At 39.0% G+C, this 19,078-nt stretch overlaps 3 protein-coding genes across 7 annotated transcripts in view; 1 reads left to right on the forward strand and 2 right to left on the reverse strand.

The window, feature by feature from the left end:
• The window catches only part of nf1a (neurofibromin 1a), a 133,939-nt gene that overhangs the window by 90,096 nt on the left and 24,765 nt on the right, over window positions 1-19,078 (forward strand). The gene's annotated exons all lie outside the window — the stretch shown is intronic.
• omgb (oligodendrocyte myelin glycoprotein b) lies at window positions 3,785-9,097 on the reverse strand. Of its 2 annotated transcripts, XM_080288657.1 has the most exons (4): window positions 8,959-9,097; window positions 6,845-7,057; window positions 4,948-5,717; window positions 3,785-4,044 (listed from the first exon to the last, which is right to left on the reverse strand). In XM_080288657.1, exons 2-4 carry the CDS (start codon window positions 7,045-7,047, stop codon window positions 3,920-3,922), a joined length of 1,098 nt encoding a protein of 365 aa, XP_080144783.1. In that variant the 5' UTR covers window positions 7,048-7,057; window positions 8,959-9,097; the 3' UTR covers window positions 3,785-3,919. The 2 variants fall into 2 exon arrangements, with proteins under 2 accessions (XP_080144783.1, XP_026047488.1); XM_026191703.2 differs by lacking the exon at window positions 3,785-4,044 and having other exon boundaries at window positions 4,593-5,717.
• Window positions 16,018-18,206, reverse strand: evi2b (ecotropic viral integration site 2B). The gene is made up of 2 exons (XM_026191699.2): window positions 18,090-18,206; window positions 16,018-17,715 (listed from the first exon to the last, which is right to left on the reverse strand). Exon 2 carries the CDS (start codon window positions 17,679-17,681, stop codon window positions 16,383-16,385), a length of 1,299 nt encoding a protein of 432 aa, XP_026047484.2. The 5' UTR covers window positions 17,682-17,715; window positions 18,090-18,206; the 3' UTR covers window positions 16,018-16,382.

The following is a 19,078-nucleotide window of genomic DNA, read 5'->3' on the forward strand; positions in this document are numbered from 1 at the left end:
GGATTAATCTCTACATTAAGCAAGCAAGAATAACAGATGAGTCCCTTAGTTGCAATTTTCACATTTAACCACTTCTCACACCACCTTAACTTCACTTTTGTGGTAGAGCTTCTCCTGATCTTAAACGTGAAAATTAGCGCTTTAACTCAGTCTAACCACCGTTGCTTGTTAATGCTGTGCCGATATGCGTTATGCACTCTGCTTATCTGACGTGATGCACCGGATCCGCGTCGTTTCGTCATCCGCGGCGATCCTGTCCTCTCCTACCCGTGTTGAGCAGGCGAGTTCTCACTGTAGCTCTCTTCACGACAACACAGACACAGGTCGGTTCTTTGAAACGGGCGTTTATTACTTGGGCCTTCTCTCCTCAGCTTCACCATCACCAGTACGCCGATACGCCATTACGCCAATACGCCGTGAGAACTGGTCACGAGCGAACAGTACAAACAATTAGCAACTTTACAGTACACATATTAAGTCCAAACACAAATAAAAAACATTTCTCAAATGACAAATACCTCGTTGGCTGCTTGTCCTGAAAAGAGGTCCTTAAGTCCTTGTATTGCCCTTTCTTTTAGTAAACTTTTAGCTTAAATCGCTTCATGAGAGACATCTGCTCCCTCGCAGTCCATGAAAAGTCTCGTGTGCTCTCGTTAAGGGTATTCTCACGAGACACTAGCTCTCACCTTACACATGTACATTTCAAATAAAGACATTTCAACGCAAACTATATATATTCATGAAATTATGTAACTTAACATTTTAACAGCATTTACACTGCAATAGAACAAAAATGTTTTTCTGGTGAAAAACAATCGTGATAAACATGTCCGTTGAATTGTTTTGGTGGTACAATCAGTGCACTTTAATTCCAATTTCACAACTTTGTAGTGAGCTGTGTAGAATACTATTTAGCTTAAACTGTACACTATGCTGATAATCATGGTGTTTCACTGGAATCGCTGGATTCTTTTTTGGATTGCCCCCTAAACCTAATACCTGGTTGACTGCAGTAGAGTGTTTGAAATAACTGGCAATGAGTCTTTGAATTCTGGCCAACTCATCTTTGCAGAATTGTTGTAATTCAACCACATTGGAGCTTTTTAAGGTCATGCCACAGAATCTTGATCAATTCAATTCTGTTTTTTTTTTTTAATGTTTTATATAGTGCCAAATCACAACAACAGTCGCCTCAAGGCGCTCAGATTGGATTTAGGTCAGCACTTTGACTAGGCCACTCCAAAGTCTTCATTTTGTTTTTTTTTTAAGCCATTCAGAGGTGGACTTCCTGGTGTGTTTTGGATCATTGTCCTGCTGCAGAACCCAAGTGCACTTCAGCTTGAGGTCACAAACAGATGATCGGACATTCTTCCTCAGGATGTGTTGGTAGAAAGCAAGATTCGTGGTGCCATATAACACAGCAAGTCTTCCATGTGCTAAGGCAGCAAAATAGCCCCAGACCATCACACTACCACCACCCTATTTTAATGTTGGCATGATGATCCTTTTCTGAAATTCTGTGTTAGTTTTACACCAGATGTAATGGGACTCAAACCTTCCAAAGGTACAACTTTTGTCTTTGTCAGTATAGAGAATACAGTCATCAACATGTTTTCTGGTAAAACTGTGATGACCTTCTATGTTCCTTTTGCACAGCAATGGTTTTCATCTTGGAGCTCTGCCATGAAGGCCATTTTTGCCCAATTTGTCATGAACATTGATGTTAGCCCTGCAGTTTTTTGGATGTTGTGCTGGCGTGTTTTGTGACCTCTTGGATGAGTCCTCGCTTCGTTCTTAAGGTTATTTTGGTCAGCAATTCACTCCTTGGAAGGTTCACCACTGTTCTATGTTTTTGCCTTTTGTGGATAATGGTGCTCACTGGAGTCCCACAGCTCTAGAAATGGCTTTATAATCATTTCCAGACTGAGGGACCTCAATTACTTTGTTTCTCATTTGTTCCTGGGTTTCCTTGGCTCGTGACATGATGTATGGCTTTTGAGGATCTTTTTGGTCTACTCCACTTTGTCAGGCAGGTCCTATTTAAATTTCTTGATTGAAGTGTATCAGTAATCAAGGCTAGGTGTGACTAGAGAAACTGAACTCAGCTTTCCAAAGTTAATTTATGTTATAATGGGGCAGGGGAGGGATCACCTTTGCACACAGGGCCATCTATGTTTGGATTTGTTTCCCCCGAATAATAAACACCTTCATTTAGAAACGGCAGTTTCCATTTTTATAAGCCATTTTTTACAAACCGCTTCTCTCAAAGACATGACAGACACAGGGGTGCTCACACCCTTGCTCATTTGAATATCATTTGTTGATTGGTTGGAATCTCCTCTCTGTCTTTGTGTAATAACACCCAGGGATGGGATTAATGAAGGATTTAGGAATTTCGATTCCATTATTGATATCACTTATTTTTTTGATTCCTTATCGGTTGTCACTGGCAGATTAATTGCATGCTGTGGGTCAAATGTTTGTGCATGTTTGTTGGGGTATTTTCCCTCTTTGTTGTGATCAGTGTTGAGTCGTTATTTTAAAAAGTCAGTGTTACACATACAGAACACTTTTTTCAAAGTAATGCAGTAAGTTACTTAATTACTCCTCTGAAAAAGTAATTTGTTATACTACTTGTTACATCACATGGTGGAGAGTCCCAGATTTTGAGCCCTGGTGGGAGTTAGAGTTGTTGAGCACTGTTGATCATGTGCTTCATCGCATGAGCAAAAGTGTGAAAAAGGGTGTGGATCATTATCATCAGAGGTTTTGGGTAAAAACCATTGTGAGACCTTGCCTCACCCTATCATGTGACTTATTGAGATCAACTGACACAAGACGTGAGTGGGCGTTAAAGCATCTGGGAAGGGATCTCAAAACTGGATTATAAGTGGCAGACCAGTTGGTGTGATAAGCAACCCCCTCTGTTCAAGGATGGTCGTTCACAGTGGACATAGATGGCTTCTTTCACTCCTCTTTCAAACCATCTGTCCTCTTTGTCCACAATGTGAACATTGGCATCCTGGACATTGAGAAGAATGGACACCTCAACATTGAAGTTTACCAGAAGCCCACACACAGCCTGGTACCTACTCTTTGACTCCAACCACCCTCTGGAACTAGAAGTGATCCAGCAATATTGGTCAGAAAATGTTCCCTCTAAGGCAGAAGGGAAAGAAAAGGAACACACACATGTAAAGAAAGCTCTTAAAACATGTTTTTAGCCCAACATGGGCTTTAATCAAATCAGCAAAGATGCACAGTAAACAAGGTCAGACACCAAATAGGGAGAAACAGAATGACAAACAGAACAAAAATGTCATCCCTTATGTAGCCAGTTTATCAAAGAAACTGACGCACACTCTGACAAAAACTGGTTTGTCCCAAAGACAAACTAAACAACAGACCTCTACATTCGACAAACCCAACAGCCACTTCATAAATGTATGGCACAACATAGAAGAGCCACCTCGACCGGACAAGACTCAAATGTACATCTGCATCTAAAGGATAAAGGTCACTCTTTTGAGGATGCCAATGTAAACCGTTTTTGGTAGCTATTCGTCACATAGTTTTTGCAACATTCTCAACAAATTTTTCCAATTCATTTGAATGGAAAAACCTCTGAAAAAGAGCACCAAGCCAGGCCACTTTGGAGCCCTCCTGCTCAGCCATACTTTATCGCAGAAACATCATCCAAACTTTATACGGGTCACAAGGTTGTCCATCACATTTTACACACAGTACAAACATGAAAGTTAGGTATTTTGTACTTGAGAAGTTGTTGCTGCTCACAATTAAATAATGCTTGCGATACAACTTGTAGGTTTCTCTTGGTAAAGTGTTGTTTGAGACTCAAATTCCTGTTTGCGTTCCTCTTTCAGTTTCACAAGTGGAATTTGCAGTCCTGCAAATGTCTTCATTCGCATACATTTTTCAGTCTGGCACAGGGGTGAAGAGGGGTTTTCACCCACCCAAGACACACTCCCATGCAGTCCTCCCATGCAGATGTGACTGCTGAAAGTTGATTGGTTGACCAGTAGCCTGGAATAGAGAAGGAAGCAATAGCGATAGTCGAGTTCACTCAGAACAGAAGAACTGGGGGGAAAAAAACTTCAGAAATTAAAAAATACAGCATGAAACGCACAGTTGCCGTAGTGCACACTTTTCACTATGTTTAACACTCGATCTCACTTGAGCTCTTTATATGTTATAGCTTCACTCTCCTTTGCGGCTGGCTGACTCACCAACAGCAACAACATGAGCAAAACTGTCTCACAGATTGGCTCACATGCTTTAAACACTGCTTCCGTCTGACAACAGACTCTCTGCAGGCAGTTGGGCAGTCCCCATAGTGGAACGGGAGGAGAACATGCTCACGTGTGTGTATTACACACTGTCCTATTGCTAGTCTTTAACTGGTAAATTGGAAAGCATTTTGTATTTAGAACAGCACTGTTCTAAATGCCTTGGTAGGACCAAAACAGCACAATAGCATTGATTAGGAATCAACTAATAAATGAACCCAGCAGCATGTGTTCAAGCAATAACCTAGATGTTTACCTCTGACATTTTTCTTTGTGTACAGGATTTTAAGAGATATTGTCATGATGATAACAACAGTTGCAACAGTTTTTATACGGCAAATGAAAATGGAACTGCTACATACAGGAAATTACTTATAGATTTAGTGTCCACAAGATTCTAATAACTGTTACACTATGTGTATTGTAGTTTAGATGGTGGTGAGTGCAGTTGTCATGACTATAACAGACAGAATGACTGTTTGTTGAGTTTTGATGTCCAGTTTGCAGCCTTCATTATATAAACGAGTTAGTTTAGGCTTATTGGTTAAAGACCTTGGATGTTCTGTTGTGCTTGTGTGTGAAGAAAAACTATCCATACTTGTTGAAGATGTCCAGATGTGATCCCCAGATTCATTCATACCTGCTTTGCCCTGATACATTCCACTGTCAACAAGTGGAGACTTCGCCTGATAGTTAGGTGTGTTCTCTACAGTCCTTGGGGGCAATTGAACATCCTGCCCTTCACTTCTGTTGTTAACCCAGAGTGGTGGCTCCGTAAACCGAGCTGAGTGCCTTTCCCTTCCGGTTACTGGTAAATGGGATTGCCCACAGATGGGTCTTGTATAACAGGGGCACCCCAAAACAGTTGCACGGGTTTTCTCTGACCATCTAAGGAGCTTTGTTATGTGTTCTTCTTCTTCACAAGCCCAGGGGTTATCCCCAAGAGTAATAATCTCCAGTCCTATTAGGTCATCAAAGATTCCCTCAGACAGCCAGGTGAAGCGGTTAGCATGCAAATAAAACTGGGCCAGTCGGGGCAGTCGATCCAACGATCCGGGCAGGATCTGCAACAGATAGTTATGTGACAAGTCAATGATCTCCAGATTGTGTGGCATGTTTGTGGGCACTGTCCAAAACCTGTTATGACTGAGGTTAAGAGACTGTAGACTCAACAGTGTGTTATTGATAAAGACCACTCTCTCTAGCTCATTATCTGATAGATCCAGTACTTTCAGGTTCCAGTGGTAGGCTGTGTCATTTTTGTCTAGAGAGCGTAGATGGTTCCCTGCTGCTCGAATGTCCCACAGAGACCGTGGCAGGGCAGGGGGGAGACTCTCCAGGCGGTTGTAGGACAGATCCAGGGTGCGCAGATGGGCATAGTGGCTGAGCTGGTTGTCCACACCGTGCAAGCTGCCAAAAGAATGTCATATTTAATCGTCATATTTATCACCATCATAATTGTAATAGAATGGTAATATTGCTAATTGGATTGATGAATAATCAAATGGCTAAAAAAGCTAAATCATGAATGTTTGCTAGTGTAAAAACACTCTGAGTGCTTAGAAGGATTAGAGAAGCGCTTAATAAATATCAGTTGATACCATATAGCATGATTATAAGCACAGAAGTATGACAGGAGTCTGAATATTGGGATCTTGTAAAAGCCTTGATCATCTGGAGTTAAAAAAAACTACTCATACTGTGTTCATATTGAACACCTTTAAGACAAAGGAAATGATAGTAGATTACCAAAGATACAGGCCTCCTTTCCAGCCTGTGAAAGTTTGTGGCTTGGACATAGAGATGGTAACAAAATATAAATATCTAGGTTTACACCTATACAACAAACTAAACTGGTCCTGAATACAGGAGCCATCTCTCTCTTTTTTTTTTAAGGAAACCAAGATCTCTTGAAATCTGCAGTAAATTGCTGCAGATGTTCTTTCAGTCTGTGGCACTAACTGTTCTATGCTGCACACTTCTACTGGGAAGCCAGTGTCAGAAACAAGGATGCATGAAGACTGGACCTACTAGTGTAAGCTGTAATTGCTGTAATTTGAGCCATACGGGGGGAGATGGTGGAAAGATGCATACTAAATCCATTAGAAGCCATTCTGAATAATTTTGATCACCCACTTTACAAAATCTTTATGGAACAAAAAAACGGATATCAGTTTTTTTCATCTCATATAAGTAGCAGATGAGTGATGTCAGATATATGAGCTCAATCAACAATCAAGTTATTCTTATTCTGTTATGAACAGTTGCTATTAGTTCCAAGTTCATTTTTAGAAGTTCCTTAAAGGCTTTTAAAGACTTGTGAGTATGTATGTAAAAATCTATTATTATTAATTTACAAGTTCAGGACGCTTATCTGGGACAGCTATATATTTTAACAGTCAGATCCTCTAGTTAAGTAAATTTCTGCTTAACCATATGCTACTTATTCTGTTACCTGTTACATGCACATGTATCTAAAAGTGAGTCATGTAATATAATGTCTAAAAGTGGAGCATTTGAGAGGTGCAGGAGCTTACCTGTTAAAAGAAAGGTTGAGAAAGCGAATGTTATGCTGCAGACCAGGCGGTAACTTGGTCAGGCCTCGTGAAGAGCAGTCCACAACACGATGGCCTCCACTGCAGGAGCAGGCAGCGGGGCAGATGGACAGCACCCAGCCTCCCAGCAGCCCACACAGCAGCAAGAGGAGTAGGTAGAGCACAGATGCAGAGCATACAGGCATGCTTAGAGCTCTAGAAGTGAGACAAGTTTTTAAAGTAGTAGGTTAGATATCAAGCTGGCTAGTTCTAGCACATGAAATTTCGTAATATTTAAACTTTAAATGAATACTTCCATTGTTTCAAATATTCTATATTTCTCTGTAAGAATCTGACGGAAATGTCAGATTATTTACTGAAATTAGATTTTTTTTGCTGACGTAGTCCAGATATCTTTGGCAAGTGTACTGACAGAATATATTTTAAGTGAATTTTTTTAAAAATGCAGTTACTATAGCTCAGGAGGTAGGGCAGGATGTCTACTAATCTGAAGGTGGGTGGTTTGATCCCTGCTCCCGTCTGCGTGCCACATATACATAACTCCAAGTTGCTCTTCTATGCATCCACTGGACTATGAACAGGTATAACCGTTAGAAAGCAAGAGCTGTTGTAGGAAAAGCATACAATGCTTTTATTATTGTGTGAATGAGGCAAGTTGTATAAAGCGCTTTGACTACTCAGGTACGGTAGAAAAGCAATATATGAGAACCAGTCCATGTAACTTTATGTACTTCTGATGTGATAGGAAGTAGGTATACATGAATCAAGTTGATCTAACAGTATTATTTTTTGTATGCTTGTGACAGGGCTGGGCTGCAGTCGCATCCCATGTTTATGGAGAACACGGTGCTTAATCACCATCAGTCTTTTGTTGATTGTGTGTAGGTATTTCAGTTAGAAAATCTTTTGGGGGGGGGGGGTCGAATGCATTATATGTCAAAAGGCAAGTGAATAATTGTCCTAAAAGATTTTAACTTGAGTATTGACCAAAATAATCATGAATATGATTGTGATGCAATACTTGAGCTAATGCCCGAATGTAGCAACAGCATCTACAGTGCATATGATACAATAATATAGCAGAATGACACCAAGTTTCACTGTAGCTCAGAGGTGTTTGAAGGTTGTAATCATAGATCATTGTACATAGCTCATTAGAGAAGATCCATATTAACTGTATACTATATTAGTCACAGTTCTATGTGACAAAACTATAAATACAAATATCAATAGAAACCATAATTTCATTAAAAATATTAAAAACACAAACCTAAAGTGCATTTTTACTGAGTGACCCTCCATCATATATTGGATTCCTAAATGTGACTCTTTGGTCTTGTCTTTGAGAACTTTTAACTGTGGCCCACCAGTTAACATTTTCAGCATTTTGGCATTTTATCTTCAAATTGAGTCCTTAGCAGCCTTTAATCTTGCCTTCAGAGATCAATTTTAATGTCTTGTCAATTCAGACTGCTCTTCTGACCAAAACAGTCATTGAGCTAAGTCAGTAACATTATTGCTATGTAATATCATTGATGGTGTTTAAGAAAATTAGTTACTAACAAATAGCATTAAATGTAAGTGAATGACTGCAGAAATGGCACGTGCATTGTGAATTCACCACTTAAACTCATCAGACTCTCTTCTCAGTACTGTTGCCATACTGAAGTAGGGTGGTTTTAAGTAGCAACCAGCTTGAAGATGTGCCAGTAGGACATGCGCTCAGAATGCTGCAGTGACATTCAGTTCATTCAAGCCAATAAACTGTGTTTCCACAACTGCAGTTCATATTCTGATCTAAAGACTACTCGATCACAAGCACTGAATATGATAAATATATTCTGGAAATTTCTTCAAGGTGTCGCTTTATGTGCTTGATGATAGCAGTTGCCACTGCTATGACTGTGCTTTACGTTGCTAGCTTCTATATTTAAGTACTATAATGTGACTTTGTCAATGCCTCCATGGAATAGTAAAAGAAAAAAATCTGCATAGCGACAGAGCACAGACTAGCTTTATCATGAGCCAGCACTACATTACATTAATTTACTGCAGCCATCATGTGCATGTGGATCTCCCCGTTTAAAATCACTCACCTTATGCTTTCTAGTGTCTGTTTATCATCTTTCCTTTTTTCTTCTCGTTTCCTCCTCAAGCTCTTGTTGTGTCCTTTCTTTGTGCTTCTCTTTGCTGCTCAAGACTCTCAGATTCCTGTTTCTGGTTGTTGTGTGGCAGTATACAATACTACCTTCTGTCGCTGGTGCTGTGTCCTGTTTACTGCTCTGCAGGCTCCTGATGCAGCTGGAGCTCCAGGTTAGGGAGGAGAGAGAATTGCAGCAGCAAGCCAAGCCTACTGCTGATGAAGCAAGCAATAACTCAACGTGTGTGTGTGTTTGTGTGTGCATATATATACCGTGTCACGGTTCGATATTTTTTCAATACAAAAAAATGTTCATGCCTTTTTAATTTGTCATTTATTAAAATTAGAAATATATATTTTAACTCAAAAGTACAGTTTTTAAATTTAATGTTGCTGAAACAACAAAGTAATAAAAAAATAAATCTAATCTATCTGATCGAGGAATCGCTCATCTTTGGAAAAGAGAGTTTATTACAGAGAAATGGCTCTTTCCAAAATAAAAGCTATACTATCCGCTTCTTCTGGGCTATATTCTCAGCAGCATATTAAACATATCAGGTCCCCATAAGGAGAATCCTGTGCTAACGGCTGTCTAAATGACTCGGGTAAAGTTTGTAGCATGCATGCTTGTTGTTTTTGTCTGTTTCCACTTGTCTTTGCACTAGGATGATGTCGGCGTAAATGTGCAGTCATATTCGTTGTGTTCCCACTAGTGCTGTCAGCGTTAATCTCGTTAAAATGACATTAATGCCATAACGCGGCAAATCTCCGTTAACGAGTTACCGGGGATCGCCCCGTGCGTGGGGCTGGACGGCGTCAGCACGTTAACAAGCTAACTGCGCTAACGCACTAGTTCCCACCAATTGAGCATTGTGTGGCACATCCGACATACTGTTTTACTTTAGTCCATGACGCGCTTACCTTCAGGGTCATACGTCACATGAAAACCAAAATAGTTCCAAACGCCAGATCTGAATGAGGGTGAGGGAGGTTCAATTTCGGGTAGCGTTGAGGCAGTTGCCATGTTGCAACGAGCTTAGCTTCTGTCTTGCTAGCTTGCGCTGCGCTCAGTGGCTCTGCACTCGACAGTGCAGCCTAGGCGGAGTAGTCGAATGCAGATCCACTGAGCTGTCAACACAGACAGCATCGTCAGAAGAAAAGTTGATAAAATTTTGTACTGTTCGATACATATGCGTACCGAACCGAAAGCACTGTATCGAACGGTTCAATATCGATACGAGTATCGTTGCACCCCTAAAATATATATATATATATATATATATATATATATATATATATATATATATATATATATATATATATATATATATATATATATATATTAGTGCTGTCAATAGATTAAAAAAAATTAACTAACTAATCTCACAATTTTCTGTTATTAATTGCGATTAATCTCAATTACTTTATTAATAGCCTGGCTCCAATTACATTTTTTTATTCTTTATATTTTAAGTAATTATCGTTTTTCACCGAAGTCCAGTGGTCTCCGGTGAGAGCGACATTCCTTACTTGCACAAGCTTGCTGGACTGCTGAGCCCTCTGGTCCCCATACAAAGTGTGCAGTCTCGACACAATGATTCCTCTCGAGGGCAGATTGTAACACTCATCTCCTGATGCAGCACGAATGACTTCTCTCAGTCCATCATCTTCTACTATGCTAACTGGTCGGCAGTTTTTAGCTATCCAAACAACCAAGGAATTGGTTACCTTTTCTCTCACATTTTTTGTTATTCGTCCACAAGCACCATACTCCTGAAGCGTAGACTGGCGAGGTCCCGTAGAGGTGGATTCAGTTGGGTGTTTTGCTCTCAGGTGATACGCCAGTGATGAACTGCTTCTGTGGTACTTGAATTCAGCGTTGCAAATTGTGCATCTTACTCTCGTTTTGTCCAAGAAGCCATCAGGCAACTTCTTAAAGAGAAACTTTCCACCCAAAAGTCCGCCCTCGTCCATGCTTGCGTGTGTTAGCTAGTGTTAGCTAGATAGTAGCATGGTGTCACTTCTTCTTCTTCTTCTTCTAATCATTTCTGTCAGGCCAAACGCCAGCATAGCACACTGTTGCCCCCTCCTCCAGAGGTGCTCATGAATTTAAAGGTCTTAGATTACAGGAAATTAATAAAAAAAACAAAATCAGCGTTAAATTTTTTTAATGCATTAAACATTTCGCGTTGATCTTAACAATTAACGCGATAATTTTGACAGCACTAATATATATATATATATATATATATATATATATATATATATATATATTTATTTATTTATTTATTAGGGGTGCAACGATACTCATATCGATATTGAACCGTTCGATACAGTGCTTTCGGTGTATATATATATATATATATATATATATATATATATATATATATATATTTACCTTTTTAATGGTTTCTTTGAGCTGGCAGGGTATTGGCTTGCTGCCAGTGTGTTTGGGTTCTCACTGGTGGCTGTTCAGAGTACCCAGTCTTCTTGGAGTCACTAAGTGGGGTGCTGTTTGAAGATGATGTGGTTCTGTTAGATTATTGATTTCGAGGCAGCAGAAATTAGAATCTGAGTCCATGGTCCTCAGGCGGCAAAGGGTCCAAGTGCTCACTCTGGGTCAGGGATGAGTTGCTGCCTTAAGTGGAAGAGAATGGAGTAAGAGATTGACAGATGGATTTGGGCTGGAGCTGCAGTGATGCAGACATCCTGTTATGATAAAAGCAAATCTCCCAATTTACCGGTTGATCCTACATCCCTACCCTCACCTATAGTCAAGAGCTTTGGGTATTGACTGAGAGAACGGGATCGCAAAGTTGTTTCTATGTCCAACTCATGGGAAGAGTTCCTCCCAGTTTTTGTAAATCTTCAGTTCTCCTTCTTAGATCTTCACTGAGTTGCTTGGACTTTATCATTCTTCTGAGTATTGGCCTAGCCAGTCAGTGCGGTCAAACAAAGCCTTTTATGCTGGAAAAAAGAAACTGCCAGTTCATCAATCGCGGTCACTAACAAGAAGATTTATGTTAGCGTATGAATTCATTTGAGCTTGTATGTCTACTTTTGATGCTATGAGGATTACTTGCTTGTGGGAATGAAAGAGACATATGAGTCAATGGAACTCATTTTGAAGCTGATCAACTGGAATATTTGTGATGACCTGAAGGTTGTGGCACTGCTGTTGGGTCTACAGTTGGGGTACACAGAACACATGTGCTTTCTGTGCCTATGGAACATTCGTGATGATCGCAATCATTACAAAGTGAAGCAGTAGCCACCCAGAGTTAGATGAGATAAACCTTTATTAGTTCCACATGTGGAAAATCTGTTGTGTCACAGCAGAAAGTGGACAGTGCAAAGTTACAGTAGCAAAAATTAAGAATAACAATAGAATAGGATAAGATATTAAGAATAAGATGCTATATACAATAGAATAAAATATTTTATGCAATAGAAAAAAATACTATGTTGTCGGAAAGAGAAAAAAAAACTGTTGGCCGATACAATGTGCTACATGCATTACTAGTTGATCCACTAAAAGTGTACTTTCCGCCACTTCACATTAAACTAGGCCTAATGAAAAACTTTGTCTTGGCAATGGATCGTAATGGAAATGGCTTCCATTCCATTTGGAAAAACCAAAACTGATGCTAAAAGTAGAAATTTTTGTTGGTCCTGAAATCCGCTAAATGATGCATGATGACACATTCAGATCCAAACTGAACATGAATTTGCCGCTTGGGATGCATCTGTGCTAGTTGTGCAAAACTTTCTTGGCAACCATCAGGCTGAAAACTATGTTGAACTTGTAAGCAACATGTTAGCAGCATATCAGCAACTCCGCTGCTGAATGTGACTCAAAATGCATTTATAGCGGGGGGGTTTCACTCCAAATTTGGGTGGTGTGAGTGATGAACATGGAGAACAATTCCACCAGGATATTGCCAGCATGGAGAAAAGATATCAAGGCCACTTCAACCCCATAATGATGGGCAATTACTGCTGGCTTCTGCAGCGGTCAACAGCAGAGACTCACAAGCGCAAAAGCAAGTGCCTACAGCACTTTTTAACAGTGTATGTACATTCCATAAACACTCAAGTGAACTATCTATTTACACGTTTGGTAAAGTGTACAAGTTTTTGTAATCTCTCACAGTTTTAAATCAAAATTTAGTTATGTACAGTGCCCATATAACGACTATAAAATCAGTTTCCTTTTCTGTCTGTATGAATAGCCATTGATACTGTGTATAACTTCAGAACCTGACATCCTAGACGAAATCCGACTACAGATTTGGACTCAGCACACTTGATTTAGTATACGACACATGAAATACCACAACTAGCAAACAAAAGTGTTTGTTTTATGATCCTGTGTTTTAGAAAATTCTAAATAAATCAAACCCTGCACACATAATGTTTTTTTTATAAAGTTCTTAAAGCTGTGTTCTGTACAATCATATCACACTAGAAAGAACAGTTCAAAGGAAACATTAAAAGCTCCAAATTACCTTTACATTCATATCTATGATGAGTATACATAAACCACTTTGCATCATGGTTTGCATTTTCTTTTCAAAGCAAAAGCAAAGCAAATCCCTGTTTTTAAAAATTGTGTAGACCTGTGGACTTTGCTGATTAAAATTAAGCCACTACACATTTACAGGCTAGTAAAAGCATCATGACTAGAATTATCATCAGTTTTCAAATTCCAAGGCTACTAAACATGCAGATTAAATATGGCAAGATAATCTGCATGCAGAGTTTCCACTGGTCCTTCCATCAGACTGTGAGCCCCACCTATTGCTTTTCGGTTACACTGTTTTCATGAAAAAGCAGAAATGAACTTTGCGCACACACCAAGCAACTTTTCTCTGCTGAATGTGTAAGAAATAGGTGTTAGTGTGTTAGGTTTATGCCTGAATGTTGCAATGTGCTATTAAAACTGCAATGCATGCATTCATGCACATGACACAGTAACACAAGATGACTCATAATCTGATGGTAAATAATGTTTTGTGTTCTCTGTACATCTTAGCTCAGGTAATAAGGCAGGTCATCTGCTAATCTGAAGGTTAGGGGTTCCATCCCTACAGTTCGCATGCCAAATATCCTTTCACAAGATACTAACACCCCCGTTGCTCTCCGATGCATCAGTTTGGAGTATGATTGCGTGTGAATGTTAGATAGAAAGCACTTGCATAGAAAGACTTATTTTCTTAAATCAAAAGGATATTGATTCTCTTTCAGCTTCCTCACATTTATCCGAATTGCCACGCTGTTTTCAGAGAGCAACACTTGTGTGAAACCTGAGCTTAAACTGGAATTTTGAGCCACTAATTTGCTCTTGGCACAAGGCTGGTTTTTACTGCAGTTAACTGCATCTTTTTATAAAAATAAAGCACATTCTTAATAGATCCCCCAGCAATTGCGACATCACAGTAATTTGTCTCACTTAGTAAATCTGTCCCATAGCATCTAAAATTAAATTCATCTTATTTGTTATATTTTACTGTTGTGATACTAGGTAACTAATTTTATCATGCCTGTTAAGGCAGTGCTATCTATCACTTATTCCAGCAGACTATTCTGGAATAAAATTATACTAAAGACTGCAATATAACAAAGGACTTTACTGATTAGCACCAGTTGCACAGAACCTTAAGTACTATTATTAATTAATATAGATCTTGAGCTTATATAGCATTCTGTGTTCTTCGTGCAAGGCTACAGTTCAATCAGAAGTAGTTTTTATTGCAGCAGTGTGAGGTTCTTCTTTCAGCTGTGAATTTAATGAACTGTTGTTAAAAACTATATCAGGAGGATATTCAATGAAAATGGGGAAAGGCACTCACAGATAACATTTACCAGAGCTGAGCAACTTTTTTTTAAATTATATTGTGTTTTGTCATGAATGGTCAGATGGGCCATCTCAGTGAATTATGGAGTGGTGTTTTCTCCTCCCTTTTCTTAAAGGATGGTCCAGTGTACACTATGCTAAAGGAACCAATAAAGGAAGAATTTACCCTCCTTCCCTTATTATTTGGAGAATTGGTACAGCTCTTATTATGGCCATCACACAGATACTTCAGGTCCCGTCTGAGTTTCTGTTTTATGATGGTGGCACCTATACTTATACTACCACGCCAGAGAAGTAAAACTTGTAAAGACAACGATCAATGATTAGTCTTTGAAAGCTTTGTGGTTTTATGCAATTTAATTTATTAACTCAAAAAGTACTGGATAATTATCAAATGGATAATTGTTAAACATAAAATAGTTTTCTCTTAATATTTTTTAATACCTAGCATTCTAATCAACTTAAATGATGATCAGTATTGCCATATTAAACTAAATGTGGTTGCGCAACTAGGTCCATTGCTGACTAAAAACGCCACGCTATGTAAGTGAGAAACAGAAATGGAAAATTAGAGTAATGAGGGGTTTTTGTTTGTCTTTCCCAAATGTGATTGTAAAGAAACAACCCAATTGTGAACAATGGAACAATTATTTTAATTATTTAAGAAATTTAAAAAGGTTATTGAAAATTTTTTAAATTATTTCTTTTGAAATAATTTAATTCTCTGCAAATTGAGCAGAGAGCTAAAACAATTTATTTGCATTATATTAGTTGTACAAGCTCCACTGTTACTAATGTTGAACTAAATTATAAAAGGCTGCCTGAGAAACGTGCTTCTGAGGTTTACATAAGCTTAATTGTTTTTGGAATTAAAGATAAAAAGTAACGTTTGCAGAAAGGTTCTGAATGTCATTTAAACGAAACTAAAGCCATAGCGCACCTCCAGATTCTTACATGCAATTGTAAGTACAGGAAATTTTATTGGGGGATATTTAGTTTTCTTACTTTTCTATTGCATATGCCATATTGTGCAAAACGAATATTATTAAGATAGGCATGTATGTACCAGAGCTTGCTTTTGATGTGGCCAAGCGAACTGAATGATATTTGAAATGAGACAGATCTTATTCACATGAATGTTAAAAAGGAAGCTTCCTGTTCACATCATGGTATGGTATTTATTCACACTGTTACATGACACAGTGTAAATAAAACTGCTTGCTGTGCAATGTTATTATCTGTTAGCAGCAAGAAAATGCCCCTACATGTAGCGTATGATTATTATTTTGCATATTCCTACTCTTACTAACACAGAAAACTACAATTAATCAACCTTACTATGTTGTTCTTCAGGTTTTGCTGTAGAAATCATGGTTAACATCACACAATCTCAATTATTTCCGAATGCACTAACAACATGGTTTCCTGTTTTTGTAGTTACCTTTGCTGCTACCAGGAAACCAATGAAGGGTGTTATAACTGGTACCCTACATCTGCTGGATTTGTTTAGAGATCAAGTTCGCTTAAGGTTCCATAAGGGCATTGTTCATTTGTTCAGACATATTTTCCATGACTTCAGATTGATTTGACTGATTTGCAGAAAGGTCTTGACGGAGGCTTGAATTATTTGTGGACACAGGGTTGTTAGTTTGCAAAGAGACAGCCGAAACACAGTTTTCAGCAGTCTCTGCGATGTCTACTGTGGTTTTCATTTCAGGAAAAACTGCATTAGTCCCATTGCTTTCTGGTCCGATGTCTACTGTGGTTTTCATTTCAGGAAAAACTGCATTAGTCCCATTGCTTTCTGGTCCATCATTTCCATCAACTGTTTGGCCAAATGTGGTCCCCTGGTTTTTATCTCCAAATGTAGTAACTTGAGTCATGTCTTCTAACTCCTCATCTGTTTCCGGAAGCAAGGACAATCTTTTGGACAGTCTTGCAGGTAGAAAGCTGGCTACAGAAATTCGGTTAGGTGGCCTCATTGTTACCTGGCCATTGTTAGCTCCACCCTCTAGAAATGGCGAAGGACCCGCCCAGTCTGTAGTTGATACCTGCTGCTTCTGAAGCTTCCGTTTCTTAATAAAGATGATCAGGAATCCTACCATCATCACTAACAGGGATCCACCGATTAGTCCGGCCACTACTTTACCATGGTTAGTTTTCTTTGTTTCTGAAGGTTCTTGTATTTTCCTTTTTCTGATATTGTTGATGGATGTTGAAGTTTTGTATAAGCCTGTGGAATGTTTCACATCATCACCTGTAGCTGGACTCATGCTTTCAGACTTGTCTTCTTCAGGTGTGGTAAATGTGTTAGTAGTAGAGATGAGTTTTGTAGACTTCGGTGAAAATGTAGGTGGATAGGGGTTTGTGTGCCTCCTAACGTGTGTGCTTAATGTCTTCTGGCTTTGGGTTGAGTTGATTATCACTGGAGTTACACTTGTAGGTGTTGCTGGGGTGCCAGTTAGATCTGTCATTGAAGATTTGATGACTGTAGATTGTATTTCTGTTAAGGATTCCATGGAAGTACTGTTTAAGTGAGGCGATGCAGAACTGGTAGGAGCTGGTGCTGTCTTAGTATTAGGTAGGATCGTATTCGAGGGCATTGTTTGACTTCTTCGTTGTGCGTCTTTCGTGGCAGGTATTTTCTCTGAGTATGCCTGAGTATGTGTTGTCAGCTCATTGTGAAAGAATGATTCTACAGTTACCACAGAGCTGGAGACTTCACTTTGATTAGATGTCACTGCATTGCTTGATGTCACTGCATTGCTTGCTGCCAGTGGCAGCAGCCATATGAACGTGAGGCTTGTAAAATCTGTGGTCATTGCTGTCCTCAGAATGGCTACTGTGTCTCTGAAGCTAGAACAGAGGAAATTATTTTGTCAGAGCACGTAGTCTGAAGTAGTATCATTTGAATAAAGAACGTTTAGTGATATGCAATATAATATGCTTTAGGAAATGGTAAGTTCCTCAAAATGCTCGTAATCCACCATAGGTTTGAAGGGTACGCAATTTACCAGTTTCAAACACTGCTTTTACCATTTTCATCTAATTTACATTTATGTATCCTCTGTTGTTTAATAACATTTTACACATAACATTTAGTTTTTAGGTGTGTGTGTGTGTATAGATATAGATATGTCTCAATTTCACATAATCATCAATTTAAAGTTGTCAAGCTGTGAGTTGGACCCAAAACTGTATCAGTAATCTAGTAATTTAGATTTACATACCAGTGTCTGTACGCAGGTGAACACTCAAAGCTGTTGGTTGTGTCCTTCCAGGGTGTATTAAAAGCCGAATATTGCTGTTGCTGTCTGGCAGAGTTGCTATCTCTAAGGAAGTAAGATCTTGGGGGTTGGACAGTTTGTCGCTGCTGAAATTTCGAGACTGATTCTTGCACCACTTACAGGAAGCGTGACACGTGAAATCATTCTCAGTGTCCTATGTTAAATATAGTAGTTCATGTTTTACAACCAAGTCTTGTGTTAAAAATGTTTGCTGAAACAATGCTGAATTAATCTGTAAAATTCTAAAGATTGACTTTTAAAAAGTGTGAATTTTAAATTTTCATGAGTGCTCTTTGGTTTTAAGAAGGAAAAGGCATTCTTTAAGTTTAAATGTCCAGAACAGTAACATATCATAACTGAAATAGCAGCATGGTAGCAGCTCATGTCTGTTTTTTAGGACATAGTTTGAGTAAGGTAAGGACATTTATTAGCCACACCATTGATGCCTGTGAAAGGTAAACTCACCTTGTTATCATACTGCATTCTCAACCACAAAATCTACAGGATCTGCGATACACAAAAACATACAAACAGAGATCACTTTCCCATGCCCTGACAGGTCAGAGATATTTTGACTGCATAAGGAGGGCATATACAGTCCTGATCAAAAGTTTAAGACCACTTCACTTGAAGAATGGCAAAAAAATCATATTTTTGCATGGCTGGATATTAACACGATTCCAAGTAGAGCATGTAATGTGCAAGAAATGGGACTGAGACAGAACATTTTTTTGAGCATGCAATTTATTGAAAACAACACTTAAACTGAAACAGGCTGTTTGACAGCTGATCAAAGGTTTAGGACGCACATGCACATAGGACATAGCCAGCAGCCGTTTGACGCCCCTGCACTTCCCGAAGCTCAATTGTTCCACTGAAGGAAAAAGCACCCCAGACCATTATGGCACCCCCTCCACTGAGGCGCATAGAAA

This window comes from Astatotilapia calliptera, chromosome 14 (assembly GCF_964374335.1).
Source record: "Astatotilapia calliptera chromosome 14, fAstCal68.1, whole genome shotgun sequence".
NCBI lineage: Eukaryota > Metazoa > Chordata > Actinopteri > Cichliformes > Cichlidae > Astatotilapia > Astatotilapia calliptera.

Excerpts from the sequence above, each read along its gene's own strand:
- omgb (XM_026191703.2), bottom strand. The coding sequence starts at position 7,047 with ATGCCTGTATGCTCTGCATCTGTGCTCTACCTACTCCTCTTGCTGCTG. Across the intron at positions 5,718-6,844 it reads CTCAACCTTTCTTTTAACAG|CTTGCACGGTGTGGACAACC; the intron begins GTAAGCTCCTGC and ends TTCTTTTGGCAG.
- evi2b (XM_026191699.2), bottom strand. The coding sequence starts at position 17,681 with ATGACCACAGATTTTACAAGCCTCACGTTCATATGGCTGCTGCCACTG.